Source organism: Clarias gariepinus, chromosome 12, assembly GCF_024256425.1.
Source record: "Clarias gariepinus isolate MV-2021 ecotype Netherlands chromosome 12, CGAR_prim_01v2, whole genome shotgun sequence".
Lineage (NCBI taxonomy): Eukaryota > Metazoa > Chordata > Actinopteri > Siluriformes > Clariidae > Clarias > Clarias gariepinus.
The window spans coordinates 18,287,643-18,303,684 of record NC_071111.1 but is presented as its reverse complement, the minus strand read 5'-3'; the positions used below and the strand labels follow the sequence as shown (position 1 = coordinate 18,303,684).

Sequence of the window (16,042 nt, the reverse complement as noted above, 5' to 3'; positions counted from 1 at the left end):
GGGTAGACACAGGTGAACTTGCTTTGGTTATTAGACACATACTGGGGAACAAGTACACACGTAGACACACTAGGGGGAGACAAAGCGGCGGCTCAGTAATCCGGTGAACCAGATCTTTTTCCCCAAGACTGAGGTGGTACAGATGTTACAATGTGTTAAAAATTGCTGAACAGAAAATGAAATAACCACATAATACTTTGCATATCTTTATTTAATGATTATGTTATATGAATACATCATAAAGAGGCATTAAATTATCATTTACCGGAATTATTAAAAGGAAAGAAACAATAAGGAGCTAGTTCAGGCCTTTAAAAACTATATAGATTTACCAATTCAATCCTAAATTCATAAATTTAAGTTATGACTTGGAAAATTTAATAAAAGAAAACAAGAACATCTCCCAGGTAAGCCATGTTAGTTTTTAGATAGGAGAAACACCAAATATTACCAAAAAGAAAAAATAAAGATAAATGTAATCAAACCCTTAACCACAAATAAATTGATAATTGAAAAATTAACAATCTTGCAAATCAAATCACACTACAGATATATGTTTGAAATGTAGCTGAAAATACTCTCTGCGCATTACAGCAACATTTTAAATCTAAATAAAAAAGTTTTATTCTTCAGGCTGGCATGCACAGCTGGTGATGTGTTTGTAGCTGTACGGTGTCTGCATGCCTCCATTGCAGGCCAGATAAATCTGTTTCGTTTCAAAGGCTTTCATTCGGCAACAGACTGATTTCTGTTCCAACTGCCCTAACTGAGATGTCTCAGATCTCACCCACCTACAAACAGGACACAATTAGAAAGTATACAACCAAAGAAAATACAACAACTTTCTGTTATATTACACAAATTTCTGGTCCTTTCTACAATGTACTGTATGTGTTGTAACCAGGGAAAATGTGTCAAATGTCATTCGGACAAAATCCAGACAAAGATGTAAAATATTTTTTTTTACAAGATATGTGGTTTCTTTTTGTAAAACTACTACTAAAAATATATAGTGGAACATACAACATATTACAACAGATTACATTAGGTTAGGGGTATAATGTGATGATGCATGTTAAAACGATCTGCCTAAAGACTTCAAAACTGTGGACTTCACAAATCAGTTCATTTAAATACAAAATGAATCCCGTGGTGGGGGTCTTTGATCACCCACCACGGGAAATCAGGGGAGCAACAACTGCTGAGGCTGAAACAAGGTAACCAAACCGTCGCGGAATACGGTATAAATAATAGTAAAATAACAATTAGACATAAAAAAAAAATAATAATCAAAAGACAGACATTTAAAAAGCCAGTATTTTCAATAACAAATAGTAGGGAAAAAGAGGACAATGATTTCCCACATAAATGTAACATGGCTTTATTCTCTCATATTTGTAAAATCAGGTTGGAAATGGATATGTCACAGTGCCACAGTTTTAATTGATAAAAATTGGACAATAAAGGCTTGGGATAGGGGAATTACACAAGTTGATTAAAGCATAAAGCATGATCAAAAAAGCGTCATAGATTAAGGGTACTTACTGGGAGCCTGATCCACAGGTGCCTTCACAGGTGGGCAATGTCACTTCCGGAATGCAGTTCTCAAAAGTCACGTTGGACGACCTGACTCCACATGTTGTGTTGCCTAGAAGATTTACACAAGCCAGTTGTAAACAACATGAAGTAGCACCTGGACTAGAAGTGTATGCACTTGTGTGTGTCTATTTCTAGCATTAATAGGATTTTTTTTTTTTAGGATTTTGATAAAATGAAAAAACATGGTTATATGATATCATCCACACACCATAGAGCCCAAAAGGAAGATTATTTTGGCAGCTTATCTATATCTATATCTTCCAAATCTTTCCAGAATAACCACTGTATTACTACTGTATTTGTTAAAAAAAATAATAATAATATGATATTTTACATACATGAATAACAGCAATGATCCTGATCCCAAACACGAAGTTCCTAGATATACACAAATCACATGTAGTCAGCCACATGATGTTTTATACTACGTGTAAAAAGTGAATTTTAGTTTGAGCAGGCTCACCTCAGGACAAAACTGTTGTGGACACACAGTCTTTTCTATTTCAGTGCCTTTTGCTGTACAGTGAAATGTTTCACAAGGACTCTTGGGGTCAGTCCAGGTATCACCAGCCTTAGGTGTCAATGGAAAAAAAACTCTTAAACATTTCACTCATTTGTTCTTATGTTACGTTGTACGGGTTAGGAAGGTCTTTCACCCTAGACAAGCAGGAACCAACTCCGAATAAACCTCCTCTATTACACACCTCTTGGTATTCAGAAGGTATAAAACTCTACATTATGTAAGAAAAAATATATATATTTTTTATAGAATCAGTTCATGCTATATATTATGGTCAGGGTTGACAGTAGAGGGGTGCATCAGGACCCAAAGAAAAAAAATGGCCTTACTTTAATATGAGTAATAATAGGTGATTATATATAAAGTCTCCTAATCAAATAAATTACCATAAATACAACAACTTTTACTATTTTTATTAATCATATTTAATAAATGTTTAATTGTGGTTAGGGTCTCTATTATTAAATGTACTCAAGGAAGCTAACTTTGTTTTAATTTATAAATGTTACAGTATACCAGAAGCTGCTGTTTTTTTTTTTTTTCTCTGCACATTTTTTGGAAAACCTGTTCTCCAGGCAGATGAATGCTTTCAGAAGTACTCATCCTGATTTGTAATTTGTAACAATTCATTCTGATTCGAATAGGCAATTTTTCATTGACGTCTAACACAATTTTGCTGCAGATTCTCACTAGTTTTTTTTTCTTTTTTCTGATTTAACTCACAAACATGTAGCTCGGTCCATAAATTTTAAAGCAAGGTTTTTGGTATTTGGACTCGTACACCAGAACATTGAATTTGAAATGAACCACCCAAAATGAGAGGTGTTGAGAGAAGTCAAGACGTTCAGCTTTAATTCAAGACAAAAAGGTGTAGCATTAACTATTCAGGATTTATAGCCATTTCCATAAACACGTGGAATAACACATTATTTATTATGGGGGCTCATAAATAATGGAAAAAAACTAACATAATTTAATGTCTGAATGAAAATCATTTGCAGTCACTAACTGCCTGAAGTCTGGAATCCATGGACATAACAAATTGCTAAGTTTCCTCGCTGAGATGCTTTGCCTGGCATTTACTGCCTCTTATGGGCTTTTTTTTTTTTTTTTTTTTTGCTTTTAATCTTGTCTACAGTACGTGAAGAGTTGGGTTAAGATCGGGTTTAACAAGGCCAGTAAATATCCCATTTCTATCCTTTGGGTAGGTTTTACTGCATGTTTTGTTTCATTAGCCATCTGCAATATAAAGCAGCATCCTATTATTTTTGCAGCATTTTGCTGAATCTGAGCAAAGAGTATACACTCAGAATTCTTCCTGATACTTTTGTCAGCAGCTAGGTCATAAATAAACCAGTGGAAAGCAATAGTGCCTCTACCATGTTTGACAGATGATGTGGTATGCTTCTAATCAAAAGTTTCATTTCTTTTAATGAAATTAAGATAGGAAATATATTGTCACCAAATGATGCAGAAAAACTAGTTTATGCTTTTATCACGTCTAGGTTGGATTATTGTAACGCCTTACTGTCTGGTTGTTCAACAAGGTGCTTAAACAAGCTTCAATTTGTCCAGAATGCAGCAGCGAGAGTCCTCATTTGAACCAGAAGATATGAGCACATCACCCCTATCTTATCCACATTGCATTGGCTTCCTGTGAAATTTCGCATCGATTTTAAAATACTACTCTTGACTTATAAAGCATTAAATGGTCTCGCGCCGCAGTATCTGAGTGAACTGCTAGTGTCTTACAATCCGCCACGCCTACTTCAATCAAAGGATGCAGGCTGCTTGTCAGTACCGCGTATTATTAAAACTAAAGCGGGGGGCAGAGCTTTTTCTTACAAAGCCCCAAAGTTATGGAATAGTCTTCCAAATAGTGTTCGGGACTCAGACACAGTCTCAGTGTTTAAGTCCAGGCTAAAAACCTATTTATTTAGCCAAGCATTTTTATAAATAGATTTGCCATAGGTAAAGGAGCAGATCTGGGGGACTCATGGACGTAGAGTATTATGGTGAACTGGTATGTTTAGATGCTGTCTTCCCCACTCTCATTGATCACTCAGGTTTGTTGACGGTGAGGTGATTGGTTGCCTTACATCTCTGGAAGCCCTCATGTCTGTGTTTCCTTCTGGCTCTCCCTTTTTAGTTATGCTGTCATAGTTAGTCCTACCGGAGTCTCTGCTTGCACTCTGCACTAAATATACATTCACTTTTTACATTGTTCGACTGTGACCATACCTAACTGTTATTTCTCCATCTCTTTTGCTCTCTCCTTGTCTGCTTTCTCCTCTCTCTCTCCCTCTCTCCTTTTACCTATCTCTCTGTCGAGCTATACATGTCGCTCCTGAGCTGCCAGTGATCCAGACCCCCTCTGTCCGCTGGACCTCTCTAACTCATCCTGGAGTCCTGCTTCTGGTTGGAGATCTCATCACATGAATGCCCCTGTGTGGTCTGCCTAGAATGCGTGTGGTGACTGGGGTTGGTTCCACTTTTCCATGAAGGTGGTCCTGTCCTCGACTGATGCAGACAGCTGTTCTCTGAGGACCTGTGACTTCAGTCGCTCAATAGTTCAGGACTGGAATTTCTCACAGTCTACCTGAGCCTCCAGGAACAAACTGGACTTTAATCTTACACATCTCCTCTTATATTGAACTTCCAGTCTAGCATATTATTATGCACATCAATCCCTGCTATCTGTTTTCACCCAGATGAGGATGGGTTCCCTGTTGAGTCTGGTTCCTCTCAAGGTTTCTTCCTATTACCATCTCAGGGAGTTTTTCCTTGCCACTGTCGCTGTCGTCCTAGGCTTGTTCATCAGGGACAATCATATAATTTTGATTCATACACATTCACATTTCATACAAACTTAAATTTTCTGATTGTGTAAAGCTGCTTTGTGATGATGTAAATCGTTAAAAGCGCTATACAAATAAAATTGAATTGAATTGAATTTTAGCAATGCCAGTAGTTTGCACTTTTTGAAATGTCTGTATTTACTTCATAAAAAATTCTCTTGATTGTAGACTTTCATAGTGACATGCCTACCTCCTCAAGAGTGTTCTTGGGTAAGCCAGATGCTGTGAAAAGATTCTCATTTAACATGGACAGAATTATGTGGTCATCCATTTTAGATGTCTTCTGTGGTCTTCCAGGTGTTTCACTGTTACTTAGTTTGCCAGGTCATTTTGACTTTATGTTGAGAGTCGAAGTGAACAGCTACCAGATGCAAATGTAACATACAGATCCACCTGCAGGCCTTCTATATGGTTAATTTGTCAGGGGGTAATGAGGAAACAGGCCACACATGATCATGAAATCATTTATTCCATTATTTATGACGTGTGTTTGGGGGGGATTAATTTGGCTGTGATTTCTAAATAGTTAATGCTACACTTGTAAAAATCCAAATGTGGTGGTGTACAGATGCCCAATGCCAAAAACCTTAGCTTTGTTCCAAAATGTATGGACCCAGTAGTAGCTGTACATTCTGTTTTCATTTAAAAGTTATTTGTCTTTTACACAATATAAAAGAGAAAAGAAAAGGAGATATTTGGTATGCTGGTGATCTGGCATAAAATTCTTTGTGAAACACAACACAACACCTTAGTCTTTTTAAATATTACTTGTGACCAGTAGATGTGTTTAGTCAGTTAGCCTTTAACTTCATACACTTATTTTTAACGAAGTGAATTTGAAAACCCGAATAGTCCTCCAAGATTCCAAATTTTGTATTGTGTATTTTGATCAGTATATTAAGATTAGTAGTAGTAGTAGTAGTAGGAGTAGTAGTGGTAGTAGTATATTTTTATACTATTATCCCTTTAAATTTTTTTATTGAAAAGTGTTCTTGTGATTCCTTTGGATAATTGCGTCTTGGATTAACACGTTTTCTAATGCAAAGAAGTTCATACATTTGTTATGTGCAGTATGCACATAATTTCACAACTGCCTTCAGTTTATGTACTGTACATTGTATAACCACATCATTATTATAATCAAGAGGAAGCCATGCTTTGGTTCATTTCCGCTAAAATAAAGTACCTTCCCCACTTACCTTAAACATACTTTACATTAAATGTAAGGGATCTTACCTTATATTTAGTTCCATTGTATTCACAAATCGTCTCAACTATGGAAGAAAGAGGTAAGCAATTTCAAATAAACATCTGGAAATTTATGAGTAAGCCACTAACAAAATAAATGTTAACAAGTGAGACTTATCATCTATGTAAGTAAGAGAGACAGAGATAGCGAGAAAGAGAGATTTCAAGGAAAATTCTGTTGGTACGACAACAAGTTCACAACTAGATACAAACGGACATGATGTGCATTAATATTATAAAACTGTGGTTAAATAAATATTTAAACAAATGTATACAGTTTGTGCTCCATATATTAAAATACTCAATATCAAAATCTTCCTCTCAAAATTTTCATAAAAAAGAATTATTCATTACAAGTAATATCGCAAATAGTCCTTCCTGAACAGGTAGATAAAAAGCACTTTACTCTACTGAGATAAATAAGTTGCATTTTATATTAAAATAATTATAAAAATATTTATGTTTACACTATCTCATAGTGTAAACATAATTATACAGTGGTCATAAGTTTATTTTAAGTAAAACTTTATTTATTAATTATTAAAGATTTATTATTATTAGAAGTTTTATAATTTAGTGAGAAGATTCCAGTGCCCTGAGAACAGCCCCCTTACTATGCTTCCTAATTCCTTATGTGTTAACACTATTCTATCTATGGCCTGTATCCAGACGAATATATATCAATGACTCTTGTCCGCTAGAACCCTTTTGTTTAACCAGAAGAATGCAAATGTATTTCCTATCACTTGTCTGTCTCCAGGTCTCTCTATGACTGACAAGTTAATGACAGGTTCTTTTGATGTTTGGGACAAAGTACATAACCAAGTGCTTTAAAAGTGCTCTCTTTGCAATGAATAAACAAAGATCTTTAGACATCATTCCTGAGTGTGTGTGTGTGTGTGTGTGTTTGTCTTTTCTGGTTGGGCCTGACCGATATCGATGTTGTTCATTTATGGTGCAAGTTAAACGTCAAGCAGATATCTAAGTACTGCAAAAGTTTCATTAAATTCTGTCTATCGGTCGATCTGAGATGCGCCCATAGTTTGACGCATGCACAATACGCTGTCAAACCTTTTACTTTTGTCAAGCGGTCTAAAGAATTTATGATGCGCCTGTAGTTTGACTAAATTAAAGTGCTGACCAATACACTACAGACAAAAACTTTTTTCTTTTATATATATATATATATATATATATATATATATATATACTGTATATATATAAGTTTTTTCACTGGTGACTGGGATAAGTATTTGGCCCACCATGCAGCATGTCGGGTTCGATTCCCAGCCAGTGCCCAAACCCCAGCCGCTGGATAAAATGGGAGGGTTTTGTCAGGAAAGGCATCTGGCGTGAAACCTGTGCCAAGCTTGTATGTGCAGACCGGATAGTCTACTGTGACAACCCCCTTGCGTGGAGCAGTCGAGAAACCAACATGTTTATGAAAAGAGATTATGAAACTACATGCCTATTTTGCACTGTTTCTCTTAAAAAATTAAAAAATATATTTTTGAAAAGAATTTAAAAAAGATTCTATTTAAAAAAAAAATATTTTATTTAATGATGTGCTAAATTACCGCATATTGGGTGCTTGCAGCAATCAGAACTGAGAGTAGAGCCAGGACTGCACGTTGGTGTTGGAGGTGCAGGTTTTGGCCTGCATTCTTCTGTCAGTGTCTGGTTATTGCATGTGCAGATTTTGCAATTTGACTCCCATCTTGACCCAGCCTTAGACAGACAGGTGAAGTGCAATCAGAGATTTGGTTGGAAATAAACACCATATATTCCTGAAAATCAGTTGATTTTTGATCCCATTGTTTTTGAGTCATTTTGGCATAAGGGGTCTCCCACATTAAGGCTACTACTTCTATTCAGCCGGGAGGGCGAAGACTATCACGTGTTTCCTCCGAACCGCGTGATGCCAGCTGACCGCATCTTTTCGAACTGCTTGCTCACGCACCGTTAGGGGCGGAGTAACACACTCGCTCCTTCTGCATGCGCGAGCTCAGATGCCCCTGATTGGCTGTAGAGCTGTGATTAATGTGGGAGCACGAAGTACCTCTCATCCCTTCCCTCTAAGAGAGAGCTTGGCCAATCAGCTCTCTCTCCCCCGGGTGATGCTGTTACCCGGCTGTGAGAGCTAACAGCATCACCCGGGGATTGAACCAGCGATAGAGCGAGCTGGTTTGAACCATGATAGGGCGAGCACTTTACCACTGCGCCACTCGGAGGCCCTAACATGTACATTCTAATCAGGCATCTTTCCCTCTATTCCTGGAGGCCCAGTATTCAACACAGTTTGTTTATTCTGCTGCTAACAGATCTGATTCAGCAAATCTATTAAATATTAGGTTCAATTTATTGGTGAAGTACAAACTGACTAAAGTTAAAGATAATAATAATATAACACCTAATAATGTTTAATTCATTTGTTTATGCTCACATACTGATCAGACAGTATCTAGGTAATAGGTAATTACTCACCGGCATGGGATGTCCTTCTGGCCCTTTACAGTCTGACAAAAAAGGAACAACACATTCATGAACATTTTCTCACACAGAAAATATGGTGTAAGGAACAGTTATTTAGAATGGACAACACATATGAACTAGTTAAGCACAATTTCAAGCTTTTTACTGGTATAATAAAATATAAATGCAGCTTTACCTAAAGGGTATTTAGTCCAACAGGAGCTTTGTTTTTTTGTCTGACATGGCTAATTCTTATAATCCAAAGCTAGCTTTCTACACATACTGTTTATTTCATTTTAAATAAGCTATTAGACAGATAAGACAAATTTCTGCACTTTGACCTAAATAAAAATGATAACCACTCACTGGTGCAGTGAGATACACAAATCTGTTTGTGTGGCTCAGCAAGTAGCTGGTTGTGAGGGCAGAAACAACCAGACTGCATTGTATCCCAAGGTGGCTGCGGAATCCGCTTACTAGTTAAAGAACATACATAAAAAGTCAAAAAATAAACAAAAAAAGAAAGAAAGAAAGAAAGAAAGAACACACTCACGTCCCGCTACAGAAATCATCTGGGTTACGCCGGCATGAGTCATAAATCATTCCTTCAGGACAGGGTATGTCTGAGAAAACATAACATTTTAAAGCATATACGTAAAAGAATGGACAATATAAAGTGTTTCATTCTGGCAGAGCAAAAAAAAAAAAATGTTTTATGTTTCATTTATAAAAATCTTGCTTTGCTATATAGAACAGTCAGTTAATATTTTAATTCAGAGTGTTCAAGCTTATTATCTTAAAACAATGAATGGATGCAAGGCATGCAATAAATTATGAATAAACTAAATTACAGATTGACATTTTGAATTATTTCAGTACACTAGCAACCAACACGAATTTTACATTATTTGTGTGCAGGTGAATCAGCTACTTTACCACAAAGTCCATTGGTGAGGTTTCTCCACTCCACACATGAACCCTTCTTCTTGCACTTATCAGCTAGACGTTCTAGTGCAGAGCACACATAGTCTGTTTTGTTGCTTGTACAGTAATCAAACTTGCAATTCTCCACCAGCTTTTCATCAATGTCACCGCATTGGCTGAACACACTGTGATTTAATCAGAAAACGTATATTATTTATATTTTTTAATATCAATAAATTTTTATTAGAATAAATACTTATTTATATTACAAAAAGAACAGATTAGAAATTAGTCTAATCTGTCCAACCGGAAGAAACCCTTCAAGCATGGGGAGAATATGCAATGCATTCCATGAGCAAAGACCTGAGGCAGAAATCTAAAAGTCGCAAAGTAGGTTGCAAATTATAGTGGGTGTTGTAATTTTTAAACTTTTTTTGTATTTTTAAATTGTAAAAAAAAAAATTAAATAGTGAAATTAGCACTAGATAAGACTTACAGATGCTTGATTTGGCTGCATGTTATCCTAATCAGTGACACCTGTCAGTTTGCCTGACATACCCGTGTGGAAAAAAACAGGGGTACCCTGTGTTAAAGTTATAAAGTGCTGCTTATAACAAAGAATCTCAAAAAAAAAAACAAAAAAAAAAAGTTGTGAACAGAAAAAATTTAATCATATTTATACTTTGTCTGTCTGTCTATCTGTCTGTCTGTCTATCTATCTATCTATCTATCTATCCATCTATCTATCTATCTATCTATCTATCTATCTATCTATCTATCTATCTGTCTGTCTGTCTGTCTGTCTGTCTGGCTGTCTATCTATCTATCTATCTATCTATAACCTGATGCTGTGATAATCCTTTTGGGTCACACAACCCTCCTTATCAGGATGATAATTTTAATGTTTGCCATAGATGATGCCCACAATTCCAGGGAAACCAGTGATGTGCATGAATGCAGCTTGTTTTTCATTGATTTAATGCTGCATGGTGGGAAAATGTATAAATCTGCACATAATCTGAGGTGCTGCAAAAGCAAATTTTAATTCATTATTTCCGAAATTGTCGGCTGTAAGGAACCCAAATTATTGTTTCAATGCTTCATCTTCATAGTCACTAACAAAGTAAACTAGCAAGCATCTGCAGAGACAGCATGTAAAATGTTCAATAATGGACCAGTTGCATACCGTGCACAAAATGTTAGGAGAGCACCTGAGCTCTCCGAAGTATTAAATTACTATTTTAAGAAATGTTAAAAACTGCTGTTACTTCTAGCTCTAAAATTTCAGTCACAATTGTTGAAAAAAACACCACTCCTGTTTTAAATAAGGCTATTTTACGGGTTTTATAGTACAATAATGGATATTCTGTACTTTTATGCAGATGACATCCTATAACACTGACATTTTTTTTCTTAAAATGTTTTTTCCTTAAAACTCCTTTTTTTTAGGAATTGTTGTTTTTATGGATTAAGGTGCAAAAGAACAATAACTATGTGGATTGCAATCATTAAACAGAAATGTAAACCTTATTTGTAACCATTTTAAAGCAAATAATCTGTTCCGTGCTGTAGCAAATCTAGCAACTCTTCATGAAAAACATTAGAAAAAAAGCTTCATGACCTTAAAATGCTTAATAAGCTTACTTATGTCTGAGGACCTCGCAGTGAGGAGCTGAGCATGGTTTTGGTGTTGGAGTTGTTTTGGAACAGGGGACGTTCTTGGGTACTTGCCAGCAGTGTGGTTTATTTATGTCATCCTCTATCCAGTCATATGCAGTCTTGTCACAGCAGTTTTTATTCTCAATTGTACCATTCTTACGTATACATGAGTTACCCCCACAAACGCCTGAAAGCAAGAACAAACCAAACAGAATGAAAAATATGTATACCATAATACAATGTCATTACCTTAAAATCATTATTGCAATACATAAGTATAATAATGGCACAATATGTAATATGATTATGGCCACTATGCTGATCATAGTATATGAAAACACACATCTATAACCATACAGCATAATAATTAAAAACAAAATGTGCAAAATGTGTTTATTGTAGCTAATACTTCTTATACCTACAATATTTGAAAGAAGAAATGTAATTTCATCATTACAAAGCCAGTCAAAATGTTGGACACCTACCACAATGTCCCTGTGTGTTTTTTGAGAAGTGTTCCATTGCCAGATTGATCTGCAGTGTGTTCCATACACTGAGATAGACATATGAGCGTATCTCATCAATGTATATGTAAACCCTATCACCTGTCATCTCAAACCTAAGTCCATCTGCTTCATATGGTGGCTGTATTGGTACTTGGTTATGGGTAACCTGGAAAACATAACAGATTAGATTAACATGCACCAAACATCTATCTTCTACAAACTGCACAGTACCATACCACAATATGTACAAACAATAAAATTCCAAGCAATAAAAAGGCACAGGGTAATGTCATGACAACTACTTTTTAAGATAGACTTACTGTTACTTTGGAACCTTTAAAAACTTGAAGTGTGGCTGTGTTACTTTGGTACTTCAGAATGATGCCCTTGACACAGGATGCAAATGGTACACAGTAATAATTGTCAACACTGATTTTGAGATTGTGACGTGAAGTATTTTCTTCCACAAGGGTATATGTACAGTTTTCTAGGAAATTAAATTCATGTCCTTCAAAGGTAGCATAATGTGGGTCTCCATAGACATCACATTGACCTGAAGGAAATATTGGCATAATAACTTAGCATAAAACAGTTCACAAAACGGGGACATAATATTAGCACAAAGAATAGATAGCATTATATTTGGCCCGGGGAAAAATAAGGAAAATATCAATTCATTTATTTCATATTATTTATTTATTTATTAACCAACTGTGTGGTTGTTTGATTTATTCTTTAATTAATTTGCTATGATAAACATTAATTTTGCTACTAAAAAAAGAAAGTCTTTTAGCATTATTATCACATTTATGGCATAATAACATCATATTACAGATTACAGCATTGTCTCTTGTGGTTTTTACCAAGGAGTAAAAAGATAGTGTAAAGTAAAAAAGTTAAAACACATTATGGCTTTAATATAAAGGAATATAAAAGACCCAAATGCACTCACAGTCACACGTCCAGGTGTCACAACAGCCTTCTTTATCTTTTATTAGCTTGTGAGTGTTCCTGGGGCACACTGGTACAACCGGAGTTGGACATTTCACAGGTGTACTATGAATAACACCCTCTTCACAAATGAAACTGAAGCAGTCCTTTCTCCATTGAGCACCATTTGGCCTTGATACGTTTTTCAGTAGATCTTTGCAATCTGAAGTATATGGAGTTGTTGTTGATGGTGTAATTGATGTAGTTGTAGATTCTTGAAGGGAATATTAAGTAGGAAACAAATGTGATTTTGTGAAAAATTAAAGTCGAAAATGTTTATAAAACCCCTTATACAATATTTTATAAATAACAAGTACATACCTTCAGTAGTAGTTATTGTTATTGTAGATGTCCCTAATGTAGTATTTTGACCTTGAGGTGAAGAAACGTGGGACGATGTTGACCCAGTTATTATGGATAGCGTTGTGGATGCAGATGTCGTTGTGAATTCTGAAGTAGTGCTTATGGTTGTAGTTATGGTTTCTGGAGTTGTGGTTTCTGAAGTTGTGGTTGCAGTTGTAGTTTTGTCTTCTGGAGTTGTGGTGTTCATTGTTGTAGTTGTGGTTTCTAAAGTTGTGGTTTCTGTCGTTGAAGATTTGGTTTCTGGAGTTGTGGTTATGGTTGTAGTTGTGGTCCCTTCTGTAGTTGTAATTGTGGTTTCTGGAGTTGTGGTTTCTGAAGTTGTGGTTGCAGTTGTAGTTTTGTCTTCTGGAGTTGTGGTGTTTATTGTTGTAGATGTGGTTTCTGAAGTTGTGGATGAGGTTGTTGATCCTGTAGTTGTGGTTTCTGAAGTTGTAGTTTTTGTAGTTGTGGCTTCTGTCGTTGAAGATTCGGTTTCTGGAGTTGTGGTTCCCATGGTTGTAGTTGTGATTTCTGAAGTTGTGGTTATGGTTGTAGTTGTGGTTTCTGGAGTTGTGGTTTTTGTAGTTGTGGTTTCTGAAGTTGTGGTTTCCACAGTTGTGGTTTCTGAAGTTGTGGTCCCTTCTGTAGTTGTAATTAAGGTTTCTGGAGTTGTGGTTATGGTTGTAGTTGTGGTTTCTGGAGTTGTGGTCCCTTCTGTAGTTGTAATTGTGGTTTCTGGAGTTGTGGTTTCTGAAGTTGTGGTTGCAGTTGTAGTTTTGTCTTCTGCAGTTGTGGTGTTCATTGTTGTAGTTGTGGTTTCTGAAGTTGTGGTTATGGTTGTAGTTGTGGTTTCTGGAGTTGTGGCTTCTGTAGTTGGAATTGTGGTTTCTGGAGTTGTGGTTTCTGAAGTTGTGGTTGCAGTTGTAGTTTTGTCTTCTGAAGTTGTGGTGTTTATTGTTGTAGATGTGGTTTCTGAAGTTGTGGATGAGGTTGTTGATCCTGTAGTTGTGGTTTCTGAAGTTGTAGTTTCTGTAGTTGTGGCTTCTGTTGTTGAAGATTTGGTTTCTGGAGTTGTGGTTCCCATGGTTGTAGTTGTGATTTCTGAAGTTGTGGTTATGGTTGTAGTTGTGGTTTCTGGAGTTGTGGTTTTTGTAGTTGTGGTTTCTGAAGTTGTGGTCCCTTCTGTAGTTGTGATTAAGGTTTCTGGAGTTGTGGTTATGGTTGTAGTTGTGGTTTCTGGAGTTGTGGTCCCTTCTGTAGTTGTAATTGTGGTTTCTGGAGTTGTGGTTTCTGAAGTTGTGGTTGCAGTTGTAGTTTTGTCTTCTGAAGTTGTGGTGTTTATTGTTGTAGATGTGGTTTCTGAAGTTGTGGATGAGGTTGTTGATCCTGTAGTTGTGGTTTCTGAAGTTGTAGTTTCTGTAGTTGTGGCTTCTGTTGTTGAAGATTTGGTTTCTGGAGTTGTGGTTCCCATGGTTGTAGTTGTGATTTCTGAAGTTGTGGTTATGGTTGTAGTTGTGGTTTCTGGAGTTGTGGTTTTTGTAGTTGTGGTTTCTGAAGTTGTGGTCCCTTCTGTAGTTGTGATTAAGGTTTCTGGAGTTGTGGTTATGGTTGTAGTTGTGGTTTCTGGAGTTGTGGTCCCTTCTGTAGTTGTAATTGTGGTTTCTGGAGTTGTGGTTTCTGAAGTTGTGGTTGCAGTTGTAGTTTTGTCTTCTGAAGTTGTGGTGTTTATTGTTGTAGATGTGGTTTCTGAAGTTGTGGATGAGGTTGTTGATCCTGTAGTTGTGGTTTCTGAATTTGTGGTTTCCGAAGTTGTGGTTTCTGAAGTTGTGGTCCCTTCTGTAGTTGTAATTAAGGTTTCTGGAGTTGTGGTTATGGTTGTAGTTGTGGTTTCTGGAGTTGTGGTCCCTTCTGTAGTTGTAATTGTGGTTTCTGGAGTTGTGGTTTCTGAAGTTGTGGTTGCAGTTGTAGTTTTGTCTTCTGAAGTTGTGGTGTTTATTGTTGTAGATGTGGTTTCTGAAGTTGTGGATGAGGTTGTTGATCCTGTAGTTGTGGTTTCTGAAGTTGTGGTTTCCGAAGTTGTGGTTTCTGAAGTTGTGGTCCCTTCTGTAGTTGTAATTAAGGTTTCTGGAGTTGTGGTTATGGTTGTAGTTGTGGTTTCTGGAGTTGTGGTCCCTTCTGTAGTTGTAATTGTGGTTTCTGGAGTTGTGGTTTCTAAAGTTGTGGTTGCAGTTGTAGTTTTGTCTTCTGAAGTTGTGGTGTTTATTGTTGTAGATGTGGTTTCTGAAGTTGTGGATGAGGTTGTTGATCCTGTAGTTGTGATTTCTGAAGTTGTGGTTATGGTTGTAGTTGTGGTTTCTGGAGTTGTGGTTTTTGTAGTTGTGGTTTCTGAAGTTGTGGTTTCCAAAGTTGTGGTTTCTGAAGTTGTGGTCCCTTCTGTAGTTGTAATTAAGGTTTCTGGAGTTGTGGTTATGGTTGTAGTTGTGGTTTCTGGAGTTGTGGTCCCTTCTGTAGTTGTAATTGTGGTTTCTGGAGTTGTGGTTTCTGAAGTTGTGGTTGCAGTTGTAGTTTTGTCTTCTGCAGTTGTGGTGTTCATTGTTGTAGTTGTGGTTTCTAAAGTTGTGGTTTCTGTAGTTGTTGTTTCTGTCGTTGAAGATTTGGTTTCTGGAGTTGTGGTTATGGTTGTAGTAGTGGTCCTTTCTGTAGTTGTAATTGTGGTTTCTGGAGTTGTGGTTTCTGAAGTTGTGGTTGCAGTTGTAGTTTTGTCTTCTGGAGTTGTGGTGTTCATTGTTGTAGTTGTGGTTTCTGAAGTTGTGGTTATGGTTGTAGTTGTGGTTTCTGGAGTTGTGGTCTCTTTTGTAGTTGAAATTCTGGTTTCTGGAGTTGTGGTTTCTGAAGTTGTGGTTTCTGAAGTTGTAGCTTCTGTA

The 16,042-nt window shown here is 36.5% G+C and overlaps 1 protein-coding gene across 1 annotated transcript; it reads right to left on the bottom strand.

The window, feature by feature from the left end:
- Positions 1-589: 589 nt before the first annotated feature.
- Positions 590-11,876, bottom strand: muc5e (mucin 5e). Its single transcript, XM_053508727.1, has 12 exons — positions 11,766-11,876; positions 11,266-11,467; positions 9,634-9,806; positions 9,251-9,320; positions 9,064-9,173; positions 8,710-8,741; positions 7,803-7,953; positions 6,214-6,251; positions 2,063-2,170; positions 1,938-1,977; positions 1,546-1,648; positions 590-791 (listed from the first exon to the last, which is right to left on the bottom strand). The coding sequence occupies exons 1-12, from the start codon at positions 11,800-11,802 to the stop codon at positions 623-625; spliced, it is 1,233 nt and encodes a 410-aa protein (XP_053364702.1). The 5' UTR covers positions 11,803-11,876; the 3' UTR covers positions 590-622.
- Positions 11,877-16,042: the final 4,166 nt, after the last annotated feature.